This window comes from Anser brachyrhynchus, assembly GCF_964034855.1.
Source record: "Anser brachyrhynchus genome assembly, chromosome: 2".
NCBI lineage: Eukaryota > Metazoa > Chordata > Aves > Anseriformes > Anatidae > Anser > Anser brachyrhynchus.
In genome coordinates this window covers 113,343,858-113,357,314 of record NC_137695.1, presented here as the reverse complement: position 1 = coordinate 113,357,314, position 13,457 = coordinate 113,343,858, and the positions used below count along the sequence as shown (strand labels likewise).

Sequence of the window (13,457 nt, the reverse complement as noted above, 5' to 3'; positions counted from 1 at the left end):
TAAGTAACACTGATCCTTTTGAATATCTCTTTTACGCAGAAATATTTTAAATCCATCAAGAGTACTTTATGCTGTAAAGGTAGTTTATCTGCATAAGGATCAAAATTTAAATAGATCCGAGACAAAAGACAACTCAGTGCTGTTTTTGTTAAACAATTCCAGTCTAATGCTCACTAAAGCATAATAAAGCAGAATACTTAACGCCTTCTTTCTAAAGCAGGAGAAGCCAAACATCAGAACATCACTTTTGCATACCATCACAGCTACGCTCCTCCAGCTCACAAAGCACAGTCTCCTTGAAGCTTTTTGCTCTGCCTCACCACAAACACCTGTTTCAGTGGCTTGAGAGGGTTAGGAAGCCACAGCAGCCTTCCGGGACCCCCTTGCACATCAGCAATGGGGCTGAGGTGGTGGATAGCCCCAGACACTGCCGCCACTTCTCACCCTCCCAGGTGAGACCATGCAGTTACCTCCTTCGGGAAGGTACAGAAACACACAAGGACGAGGGACCCTAGTGCCAGTCTCTCCATCTGCAGAGAAATTATGCTTTTCAACCTTATCCTCCCTGAGGACAGCTGTTCCAAGGAGCTCTGTGATAAGAGGAGGGGGTTTAAGGACCAGATATTCATAGAAGGGAACTTTGGGCAGCTCTCCTACCCAGTCGTTGGACCCCACTGAGCTGCAGATACAGGTTGCTGAGGTCCCACTGACACAAATGCAATGATTTGGTATACCACATCTCAGTGCAAATAAGGTGCTTGACACCCACTCCATGAAATGCTGCCTTAAGGACCACTTTACTTCACAGCTGGTGTTTACTTGTTTCCCTCATGCATATGAAACATTAATTTATTTTGCATTTACATCATACACACATACTGAATGACAGAAGAACAGCATTTTAAAAATACTGTAAAAAGGCAAAGAAATGCACTGTTAAACAATTTATTAATGGCTGGTAATTACTGTTCTTTGAAAAAAAGCACTGTAAGCACAAGAAGGATTAATTCTCATATGTTCCTACAGAAGCATAGTGTATAGTCCAGCAGGGACACACAGGCAACAGAAGAAGAGAAGGGGAATCAAATATTTTTGCAAGCCTGCATCTTAAAACAATCTGTTCCCTGCAATCATCCTTCTTTCTACACCTTGCTTTTCTAGACTGAAATATTCCTTTGGTAACACAAAGCTGTCTCCCTCTACCTGCACACAGCCTTCTGCTGAAGTGGAACAAAACTGCAGCAGTGGTCAAATGCCAAGACAAGGAGGGGCAGAAGAAACTATTACCAAGAAAACCCAGCTGTGCTGAGCTACACCACAAGGCAAGGAGAGAGACATTGGCAAGCCACCACTTTTTCTTCTCCATCCTGTTGTCTAACAACAGATAATTTCATGCTTATTTCACTGGAGCTTCACCATCAATGTGCAACTCGGTTCTGTCTTGGGAGTAAAGAAGTAAAATAGACTCAGTACTGTACTACAACCTCCAGAGTAAAACCCTTGCCACTGAGGACCCAAAACTACGCTAGCGTGAAAAAACAGCTCAGACTCAAAAGCTATGTAAAAACTATCAGTGCCTCCTGTCATCAGATACCTGTGTGCATAAAGTGAAATGGGAATGCGAGGGAGAAAATACAGTATGGGATCCAGCTAAAATGAGTGTTATAAGACTTAGGAGACTCAGATGTATTCTGCCACAAATCCAGCTCTTTAGCTGTTAAAAAAAACATAAGCAGAAAGAGAAGGAACAAGACTACAAAGTCAATGTCAAAAACAATATAAAAATGACACTGTTTTAAAAAAATAGTCTCACCAAGAGATTTTGCACCAGATTCTTCACATTCTGCCCCATCTCAGGGGCTTGAGGTCCACTAGATGCCAATTTTATTAGCGTGGCAAGGAAATTCTTGCATTTCTTCACATTCTCTAACATCTCCTGGCGCAGAAATAAAGAGAAGACTGTTAGATGTTGCATTGGCTCTCCAACCTCTGATGAATATAGAGAATGTTAATTTTTAATTAAATTTTTTTTTCCTTACTGTAGAAGCGCTGGTCTGTGCTACTGTTGTGCCCTCTGCTTTCACAGAGACTGCCTTCTGGGAGATGGATTGTGCAGGTGGTCCTGTAACTGGAAGTTTTACAGGTGTTCCAGTACTCGAAGGCTTTACAGCAGTAACTGTAGTAACACTAGCTGTTGCAGCTGCTGGCTGAATAGAAAAATTAACACTTTTTAAACCAACGATTAATATGACAAACACATACTGTATTCTGCTAGCATATTAAGTAGCATCCTTCCGCCACACTCGAGATTACTATTTAAAACATAAATGAACAAATCTTGTCATTGTTTTTAGAACTTTTGATTCATTTCCTTTGAGAGGCTCTATTTAATACAGTAAGTGACAAAACCAGCACGGCCATCATTCTGTTTTTGAGTCAGTGGGTGGTGGGGAAGGATGGAGGCTCACACAGTCTGAAGTCACTGCCTGCAACTTCAAGAGAAGAGGGAAAGGTTAAGGCTGTCTTGAAGAAACCTACTCCTTAACTTTGTCAAGCTTCTATGGTCTAAGACTAATCAATTTAGTTCTAAGCCAAGTTATACTACTCTGAAGATAAAATATGACTTCAAGTGATTATTTATCTTTCCTTCTTCCCCTGCAGCTCCTCTCCCAGTTGCAATGTCCCTTACGTTTCCTATCGTGCAGGCACCAGGTCGAAGATGTCTTCTGTCCACTTTGGAAGGATGCATGTGCCAGCGAAAGCAGCCAGCTGAGCAAGAGCACCCAAGTTCTTCCTGCTTTTTCCTTGTGGGCACCAATTTGGATCTCTCTCAAATCTGCCCAGACACAAACCCTTTCAAAACTCATTTATGGGACTTTCAGGTCTTTTTCAAACCTCTTTATCTATCAACAGATTCTGAAACTCCAGCAGCACAAGAGTTGCAAAGGTTTACACCAAAAGATAAAATTGCCTTTCTCCTTTGCAAACCAGGCTGAAAAATAGTAGTTGCCAAAGAAAACCTACTAAACATGAGTATTAATACTTCAGATACATAAAAAAACCTGTTCTTCTGATATAACGGTACAAGTAAAATGTTTCATTTCTAAAAAAAAAAGCACACTTTTCATTTTCTCAGCTTGTTAACTAAAAAGCCACAGTTTGACCTCACAGAAAACAGAAATAAGCACAAATTCCAGTTTAGATTTGAAGCCTGAAAGTCAGTATTGTTTTTTTCCTCCACCCATTACTCATAAGATGGTAATGCCCAGCTTACCCTATCACAGATAAAACAATATCAAATCAGAACTGGATAGAGTTTGTGCAGAATATCAAAGTGCTTTTAAACCCTTCAGAACAGGGAAAATTAGTGAGCCAACCTTTAAAGCTAGAGCAAAAACACTGGCACTTTTGTCAGACTGTTTCCTGGGTGGATCCTTCTCCCCCCTACACCTCCCCAAGCCGCTGCCAGCTTGACATGAAAGAAGCAGGCAGCTACCAGAAAGCTTTCCAGCTTCGGCTCCCACTGTTGGTAACACTTTAATAGCTCTCTGCAGGATCTTTGCCACCACCACTGCCTCTTCCAAGGATGAGGCTCAACAGCTCTAAGACCACAGGGAGGCAAACTGGGCACGAGAATCCCACAAACAGATGGAAGGGAGGAAGACGGAAGGGGACAGAGTACAGACCTGTCAAGCTGCAATGCCTTGGGCTTTTAAAAACCGAAAACATGAGGTTTGCTGGAGCTGCTCTCTTGCAAAGTCCAGTGTGTTTACACATCAAGACCAGAACAGTATTTCATCAGCTGAGGGAGGGAACAACGGGAAGTCTGCTTGACCCTTTTCCCAGAACGATGAATATATGGGAATTAACTTCTGTCGTCTGCCCTCAACCTTTTTCGCTACTGACAATTCTCATTCTCACTTTGAGCAACAGAGAAACGGTCACCACAAAAAAAAAAATGGCATTAATCCTGCATATTTTGAAGTCATTTCAAGAGAAGTGCTCTGCATCTAAATGAAAGTGCCCCAGCATGATGCTAATTAGATACTTTGCAACTCTGTTATCCCATCTGGGAAGAAGGTAAAAAGATTTTAAAAAAAAGTACAGGTATTTTGTCCAACCTCTGAGCTCAAACATTCAGGAATGACAACTAACATATGCTTTTGTGGATGAGAAGAATAATCCTGCAGTCAGTAAAAGGAGACAGTTCTGCATGCAGTGGTGTACAAAGTTATACTCAGCACAGGGTAAGAGACACAATCAAGCCAAGTACTATTTCTTCTCCACTGTCTCCCACTTTCTGTCATGACATTGTATTTCCACACCAACACTCCTCTTCCGTTACCTCCAAAAACTCAAAATTAACACCAGCAAGTTCTTTTAGGACTGATGAACAACACAGCTGCCAAGGACGCCAGGCCCAAGGGCTCTTCCTTTCCTTCCTTCCCCAGGCAGTTCCTGCAACCTGCCACACAGGCTCCCTTGTCAGACCTCTTTCATCTCACCTGCCCCAGGCTGAGGACTGAAGCAGCCCTGTGATAGCAATATGTATCCATACGAACCTACTTACTCTTTATTATAAAAGAGCCTTGTACAGAGGGGTTTGTAATAGTCTGCAAACAGGCAGGCTCTGAGGAAGCTGTTAAAAACAAAACGGCATTATGCATTTTTCCCTAGAGTCATCCTTCTGGCTACTCAAATCCAGCCCCATGCTCATTAGAAGTGGTCAGGTTTCTACAACCAAAAAAAGAAGCCTTGCCAAAAATACTACCTCTTTAAATATATCAGAAAATCACAAGTTGAACTGATTATATCAAAACTGAACTAAGAAAGTACAGAAGAACCACATCAAAGACAGATCAAAGTTAAAAATTGAGAAGTTAATAGCATGATAATCCTCAACATTTATTCACATTAGATTGTGGGGATGCATCCTCACATCAGCTGTAAGAAATCTTTCTCTCTTCTCCCCACATAGTACAATAGATGACTATTGTTTTTATATCCTAAAGACTTCTATTTAGAGACCATAAACACATGGTTTGCAAGCTAGAATTCCAAAATAAAAATAGGTCAGGAAGACAGGTTACTGTTATTGTTAGACAAGAAGCATGTGTTGTTTCCACCTGTAGTAAAACAGAAAAGGTATTAAGAGATCTCTGGGTTTTCCCCTTTAAGCCCAACATTATCCATCTGTAGTGAGAAGGAAGAGAGAAAAGATCACAGACAGAGCTGTAAGTAATTTTCAGTTACTAATACAGAAAAACAGCAAGAGGACAGATCTGTAAATCAGACTGTTAGTTACTGCTGTCAGCAAACTTATCTCCCCGTCTTTCAAACAAACTCAAGGTCAAGAACATGCATCCAACATGGGGGGGTTTTGTTCATTTTCTGACTGCTTGGTCAACCACTATAGACCAGTCCCCTTCAAGCTCTTCTACAAGAAAAAAAAAGTACAAGGAAAATTTCTCCAGGGATAACAGTATATTTTAGCTGCAGAAAGAAGCATTTTCATTATACGCGCATATCCAGAACTCTGATGCGCAAGAACAGAGGAAGAACTGGATCTAGAACTGTCATGCTCTACAGGTAGAAAGGGTCTATTCAAAAGAGTCCTACAGCACTTCTCTCTGGTAAAGAGAAGTAAGTTGGAAAAAAAAAATCTAAACATAATGTGGCATTTCCAATCACTGTCTACCTACAGTTGTATCTTTGGAATCTGTCTACCAAATACACAGAGGTTTTCAGCTATGATCTTCCTTCAGCCTTTAATGAGAAAAACAAAAAAAAGTATCCAAAGTACAAACTTGAAAAACAGCTTGACTGGTGCAGCCAGCTTATCTTCCCCGCAGCACCATCTCAAATACACTTTTTCCCCCCTAAGAAATTAGGGAACCCAAACAAAAAAAGTATTAGGAAATCTCCATCTCCCAGAAAAGCTTCATCTAGAGCTTAAAGGAGCTCAATCACAAGGCACAAATGCATTGGAAATGGTTCTTTGAACTATTTATTTTACACATTGCTCACTGATATTCTGCAAGCACTTTCTACTGCAGTAAGGGAAAATCTGAAATGTGCTGGCAGAAGCATTATTAAGTTAAGAGCAAAAGCTATCAGGTTAGTGAAAACCACATTAGAGTTAGAAATTACAAGAATATATTCATATTTTCTCCAGTTCTCTCCATTACTTATTCCGTTGTGCAATGAAGCTGCTACCTACCTGTATTACAGCAGGTGGCTGAACAGTAGAAGCCACAGCATTTGTTGTTTGAGATAATGTTTTCACAGGAGTAGCTACTGCTTTCTTTAGTAACTGGGTGCCAGAGTTCTTAAAAAAGAATAAATACATAAGTAACAATTATGCACATGCAGAAAACACAGGCACTGAAGTTAGTACCTGCTCTTGTTCAATAAAAACCAAGACACCTGCTCTTACAGTAATGAGACAAGTATCATTCATACAACCCATATTGTTAAAGCACTTTTCAACGCAGCTATTTGCCTACTAGTTTACGTGAGAACATATTCAGGGACATTTAGCCACAATGCCTAATCAGAATAAAATGGTTAAAGGATGAGCATTTGGGGAGTATTATGCAGACGATTACTTTTTTGGACCTACTTTTACTTTGTGTGCTGACTACCATTATAAAAGATGGAAGCAAAAAGCCAGCAGAGCTTAGGGAAGGAGAAGGAAAATCCTGGGGACCTGGGAAAGGTACTCAGCTTCACTTTGCTTCAGAGAAGTATCCCATAAGACTGACAGGTTGCAGTTATACTAGCCATAAACATTTAGGTAGTATGGGTGGTGTTGCTTTTTTTTTTTTTTTTAATAAGCACCTTCTTTCTCAAAATAGAGGAAATTTTTAAGTTGAACTATACCATATGCAATGACTAGCAATCTGAAAAACTGAGAAAGCAAAGCACAATGATCATGTGCGAAACACACCGACCATGCTGCTCAGAAAACATTCAAATGCTTAATTAACCCTTAATAGCTTACTTGCAAACCCTGTTATGAACATGTAACACATAGATACATAAAATTAAGCCCGTGAGAGAAGTTACCTGTACAGCACATATTCTGACTGCAGGTGTGCTGGTAGGTACAGACGGTCGTACACTTGTGTTATTTTGTGGCTGAGTCTGTGCTCGTGCTATTGCTTGTTGAGATACCAGCATTAGTTGGCCATTGCTGCTTCTGATAAGAACAGTTCCTGTTGGAGAAAAACATCCAGACTGTTAGAAATTAAGCGATATTATGGCTTTCAATACTTCTGTGGAAGAAATAGCTAGACCACACTGATAAGCTACTGTAATATTTAGTTTCTTACCCCAAGGAACAATTGCCAAGAAATTTAAGAGCTAAAAAGCCTACATCAGTTTTACGCTGCATTTTATCACAGAAAACAACTCCCAAAGTCAAGTGACAAACTTGACTAGACAGCCATATCAAAACATTGTGTGTACAAGATACAAACTGCAAAGCAATTCATTATTTGAGTCAAAAGATATTTGGGACATGGAAAAAAAAAAAAAAAAAGAAAAGACATTTCTCCCCACCAGGACACACACACACTGGAATTATTTTAACAGCAACCTCTTCATGCAGTACTTCAGCCTGCAAAACGTATCACCACTATTGGACTTAGCTGCCTCTATACACATTTTCCCTTTCTGAGCATTTGGGCACATCCTTGCAGGTGAAGATGCAGTTCAGAGGAAACCTGCAATGGGAACTGCAGCCTGAGTGATACCAGTTCACCTGCCTACACCAAGACCCTGCCCCTCCGTCAGAGGGCAGTGGTCCCCACCGAAAGCCATTCCAGACATTTCCAGCTGTCCCTCTGTCAAGGATCTGTCCAAAATCATTTGAATTCATGGATGTAAACAAAGTTGATTACAGCCAAATAGGAAAACCCCCACGAAAAAGTAACTCTCCTGCCTTGTTTCCTTGGTTTTTATTTTTCCTTTTAAACTAACAGCAATGTCTGCCCAGCATGGTTGCTCCTACAACCCTCCTCCTGACCCATCAGCTATAAGGACCGACAATTAAACAGTTAACAAACAATGAGGTATTTTCACTCAAGCTTTCAAATTAAAAGCACTCTGAGGAGAATCAGATGCCTCAGAGTCCCAGCAGCTCTGCATTTGGGAGCCATTCAGCTACCAATGCCTCTTCCTTACTCCCTGTCCCCCCACGGGCTGGACTCTGGAAATCCCAGACATTTCAGCAAGGTCACGATGACAAAAAGCCAGCTGGGTTCCTGGCCTGGACTCCTGCAAATCTTCCACAGGAGCTACAGATACAGAGCACCTTCCCTCTGCCCTCACCTCCTTGACCTTCAGCAGCTACCAGGTCCACCACTGCCCCCTGCACACAGCTGGTTAGTGAGGGCCTCATACAGGAAAGGAGGAAATGTACAGAAGAATGCAAGATAAGTAAATAAGAGTACTTCGTTTTTTAAAATATATTTTTTATTTATTTTTATTTATTTATTTTGAGGACCGCATAGATCTGTCTTGCAGGTTAGCCAACGTTTGAAGAACCCCAGTTCTTCTGCCACGCTAGTGGTATTTCCTGGTTTGTAACAACTCTGTATCATGGAACGGTCTTCAATGGCTGGTTCATCTGGAAGTTGTCAAAATATGCCACACAATACAACCTAAAACACTGCTTCCACCCGAGTTAAAATTAATAGAACAGTTAGAGCCACCAGCTCTTTAAAAACAGTTGATAAATGTGAAACTATTGCCAGGTGCTTAGAGGGAGCTTTTCATCCTCCGCATCTAAAAGCATAAGGCAACAAAAAACTTCATATAAAATTCTGTAAAACCAACCGCCTGCCATTTACACAGCACAAACTACGGCTGCCAGGGCTGCATCTAGAATGATTCCCCCCATTCTCAACCAACCTTTACTTGGTGGGGCAGATTCACAAGACAGTTGCGTATCCAGAAAAATACTGTTACTCCATCCAACAACTCAGCTTTCTCCTTCTCCACTGAAATCTTGACTATTGCTACATTTAGGTACAGATAGATCTTTTAATTTAATCAGTGAATGCCTGGAATCACAGAAGATTTTCAATTTTCTTCTCATGTTGTCTTATTTAAACAGCAATTCATAGCATGTAATTTCTCATCAGTCAAAAAAATGCCTTTTTTTCCTCGTTCACATCACATGCTTATGCAGATTCCATGAAAAGAGGGAAAGCTGATGATGCCACGCATTTAGATAGCAAAAGCATTTCTCTTTGCTCTAGGTCTCCATTCAGGGTTGTAGAAGCATCGCTGCTGGAGGTTTTAGGTTTACCTTTCTCAGCTTGCTTTAAAACCTCATTGCTAGCTCTACTCTTTAAGAAAAGATACATAAGTGCACCATTTAATTCCTTTAGAGATTTGGAATACGTTATGTTCTTTGTTTTCATGAATTTGGATATTTTGTCACTAGCCATTATATATGGGGTTGGTTGGTTTATTTTTTAATCAAAACTGTCAGAAGCACAAATTCTACTTCTCTGAATCATACTGCAAGAAAGAAACAAAACAGGTTAATTACCAGCCAACTTAATTAATTATAAGGGTGGTTTTCACACTACTGTTATGAAGCTTCAGTTAAGCTCCGCCAGAAATGAAGACCGTGCCTGAAGTGTACTCCTTCCTCCAGTCACTTGAACAGGGAGAGCTTCCAGCAGGCTCCACTTGATGGGAAATTAACTCAAAAGCAACACAGCTGGAAAGCTTATGCAAATACTACACAGGTCATTGTTGTTCAATATTTTGAACAACAACAAAAAAGCACACAAAATAACCCTCCCCACCAGGGGACAGGTCCCAGTAGCCCCTTTACATTTGACCATGACAGCAGTGTTTCCCCAACAGCACCACGCCACAAATATGAGGGAACTTTCTACCTGATGACAGGATTATTTTATACATGGACACTCATGTTTCATCAAAACAGTTCAAAAAGTCTTTAAGTCTTTTAGCTTTATCACCAGGTGATAGCATGCACAGAAGAATTTACCCAAGGCCACTCCAGTGTAGTCACACAGAACTCTCCAGTGTAATATGAACCTTTCCACTTGGAGCAAACTTCAATTTTGCTATATTTGTACCATTTGGCAATTTTTTTATAAGGTGCTAGCCTCTTCATGTCAATAGCTTTTTGTGACAGCTAGTGAAAGCAGAACTCTGAAACCAACAAAACCAATATGATGGTAATCTGCTACAACTGCTCTTGCAGGAGTAACACTAAAAGACAGATACCAGCACAAATAAAGTTGAAGACAAACTTGAAGCAGCCACTACTACAAATCTGTAGAGTGAAAAGCCACAAGACATCATTTCGAAGCCTCAAACACAGAGTTCTGGCAGTTACAACCTGATGTTGTGAAGTGACAGTAAACCAACACATGGATTGTCTGAAACAACTTGAAAGCTGTTGAGGAGGGCATATTCCACTTCTGGTTGTGGCAAGCTACACTTTTTCACAGCTGAAAACAAAACACACAAACTTTTGATTCCTTTTCACCTTGAAAGGGATGCAATGACCTAGTGCTTAAGTCAATAGTGAAGGCTCTGAGAAGAAACATAGGAGGTAACTTCTGCCAGAGCAAAACTGCACAGCGCTCAGAGCTTCATGCACTGCAGATAGCTGCACAAGTGTGAAATGAAAGAAGAGCAGGCAATGGTATCCCTGAGGTTCTCCAGAGAAAGCTCACTACAGAGTCATGCAGCTACCAAGATAATACTATTGGAACTGACAAGAAAAATATTGCTTATCAGGAGCTGTTTTCACATTCACTAGAAAGCATTTTTTTGCAGTATTACACAGATCAACTCTTGCAGTCAGTCACTACACTAACTCCACAGAAAGAGAGGGAAAAAAAACCACTCTGAAGAACTGAAATTCAGGTTTCAGACTAACACCACTCAGCACTTTTAAAATCTGAAAAGAGATCTGCAATCTCTGACCGAAATATTGTACATACTTACTGAACAATGCCAGGCATCTTGCTAACACCACAGGTGCCCTCTTTTGGGCAGCACTGCCAAGAAAGCAATGCTTACAGGAGATGCAGCTTGATAGTTTTACACTAGTTGCTTCAGTGAAGAGAGGTAAGACGTTCTTACACTTTGATAGCCAGCCCAAGGCACAATCCCTTCACAGTTGCAAGGCTGTTCCTATTTTCAGATCAGACAGAAAATGTAAGTGAGCAGCCACCAGCAGGGACGAGGTGTTCACGGGCTTCACTGGAAGGCTCTGGTGTCTCTCAGATTAGCAGACCTTTTTACAATTAACTGACTTCTGTCACTAGGACTTCTGCCTACCCTGCCAAAAACACCCCTTGGGAAGCTACTTATTTTTCTTGACTGCCAGTGAACACATCTGAAATAAAATCAGCTACTTGACGTAAACCTTTTGCTCCCTGCACACCTACCTTCAGCCACAGTCCTGCAGGAAGGAGCTGACAACGGAGACCCAGCTCAGCTTCCCTTAGAGCTAACCAGAAGGAGCCAGGCTACAGCTTCCCAACCTAGGGTCTCACTGGGAGCCCTGCCCTTTGTCCCCAGCGAGCTGCCTTCTCCTGAAGAGGAGCTGCTCCTTCAGAAAGAGCGCCCGGGGTCACTCAGACAGGGCTTAGACAGCCACCACCCACAGCACCCTCTACACATAGGCACACCAGCAGCACGTGCCATGGAAAACCAAAGGCCTGCTGTTAAATTCCCATTTGCTGCTTCAACCTCTGCGGTCAGGGAACGGTGTCAGGACCACCACACAGCTGTCAGGGTACAGCTGGGCCGGCAACCGAAGCTCAGGGCTTCATCCAGCAGGACTGCACATGACGCATGCTGAAAGCGTCCCAGCTTCCACCATTACGTCTCTAACGCCTAAGAAAAGCCTGAGGAGGCCATTTTGGAAGGAGGACATCCACAAGGAGTTTCTGTGATTTTGCTTCTCAAGTTTCACCTGAGGTGAACTAGCTAGCAGGGGTGCTGCTGTGGAAAGGCACCGTCCCTCGTTCCACGTGAAGCTCAAATTGTCACATTAAATCACCACTTCGATTACACGATTTCCCACACAACTGCTTAACACAACAGCTCTCTAGCACTGCTTTGCCACAGCGCACTGCAGCACAACACAAGAAAGCAAAAGCCAGTCTCCTACTTCGGAAATCATACCTTTCATGCCTGCCTCCTCAAATAACATACAAGCAAGAACCAACAAAATCAGACTCAATTCGTTTAAGAGAACCCGAGTTACCACAGCTGCTTTCAAACAAGGGCGAGTTGTTTGTTTTGAAACAAGGGGTGCACACATCAGATATGTTCCCAATTTTAGTAAAGTTCCCTTCAGAATTGCATTGAAATGCTGAATACAGGTTAAAAACAGTAATTATAAATACGCGGGGTTTAAGTGAGACTTTCAGACCCCAAATCAATGAGCAAACAGTTTAACAACAAAAACATCGCTGCTGTTTTCAAACATGTAAGTGCTCTCTGTTCCTAAACAAGTCTGTTTTCACTGAACTTCTCAAAACAAAGGGACAGCTCTGAAGGCAGTTACAAGGTAAGAGTAAGATTTAGGGGATGTTTTTAGCAGGAGCTGAATGTCAACTTGAAAGGAAAATTAGTATTAAGTTTCTTAGAGTGCGTGTTTGGGATGAACCAAAATCCACAAAATAAAAGGCCAAACACTGCTAACCCATGCAGCAGTTTTGAAAACAGTTTCTCTCTCTAAATGCATCCTTAAAAAAAAAAAGGCAATTTTTCTTCTTCAATCCTGCTTGAGCCATTTAAAAGATACAAAAACACATTTCAGGACTAAGATCGATCTAAAACAGGCCTTAGAGACTAACTATTTAAATGGTGACCATACCAAGGTGCATTGTGTTGTAGACTGGCTGTAAAAGACTGCTAGACAGGCAGAAAGTGTTAATGAAATACTGTGAAAGACGTGGCAGGTGAGTTAGATACCAACATGGCCCACTTCTACGCAACTCGTATAACCACTAATATGTTGGAGTCCTATGTTTTCAGGTGAATTATGGACTGTGCTGCATGCAAGGTAACTACTTATTCCCCATAACCCTCACCTGCTACTTGAGTTTTTCTAGATGTCGACTGCAGGTTCCTGTACTGAAGAAGAAAAAAGGATGAAAGCCCAATCTGGAGGCAACACCAGTGACAAGTGCAGCTTCTCACTACCTTAAGAATGCTACAACAGCAGTTTGGCTGCCACCTGAAGTTACCCAGCCACAGGCTCCCTGTGACAAGTGCCATCTTAAATCGAATACAATCGTATTTTGACAACTGATCTTCTGGGGAGGCCATGAATATTTCCTGCTTGGGGACTCCTTGAGGGAAAACGTGTGATTGCTCTTACATTTCCTAGACAAGCGGGATAGAGGGCTTGTCTACACCACATGGGCCGCACTGAGTTGTTCAGC

At 41.6% G+C, this 13,457-nt stretch overlaps 1 protein-coding gene across 3 annotated transcripts in view; it reads right to left on the bottom strand.

The window, feature by feature from the left end:
- The window catches only part of TAF4B (TATA-box binding protein associated factor 4b), a 70,285-nt gene that overhangs the window by 47,533 nt on the left and 9,295 nt on the right, over positions 1-13,457 (bottom strand). For all 3 annotated transcript variants that reach the window (XM_080580554.1, XM_080580556.1, XM_080580555.1), the window contains exons 2-5: positions 7,069-7,217; positions 6,221-6,328; positions 2,040-2,207; positions 1,814-1,936 (exon numbers count right to left, since the gene is read on the bottom strand). In XM_080580554.1, coding sequence (XP_080436680.1) covers positions 1,814-1,936; positions 2,040-2,207; positions 6,221-6,328; positions 7,069-7,217 — 548 coding nt within the window. The remainder of the gene's footprint in view (positions 1-1,813; positions 1,937-2,039; positions 2,208-6,220; positions 6,329-7,068; positions 7,218-13,457) is intronic.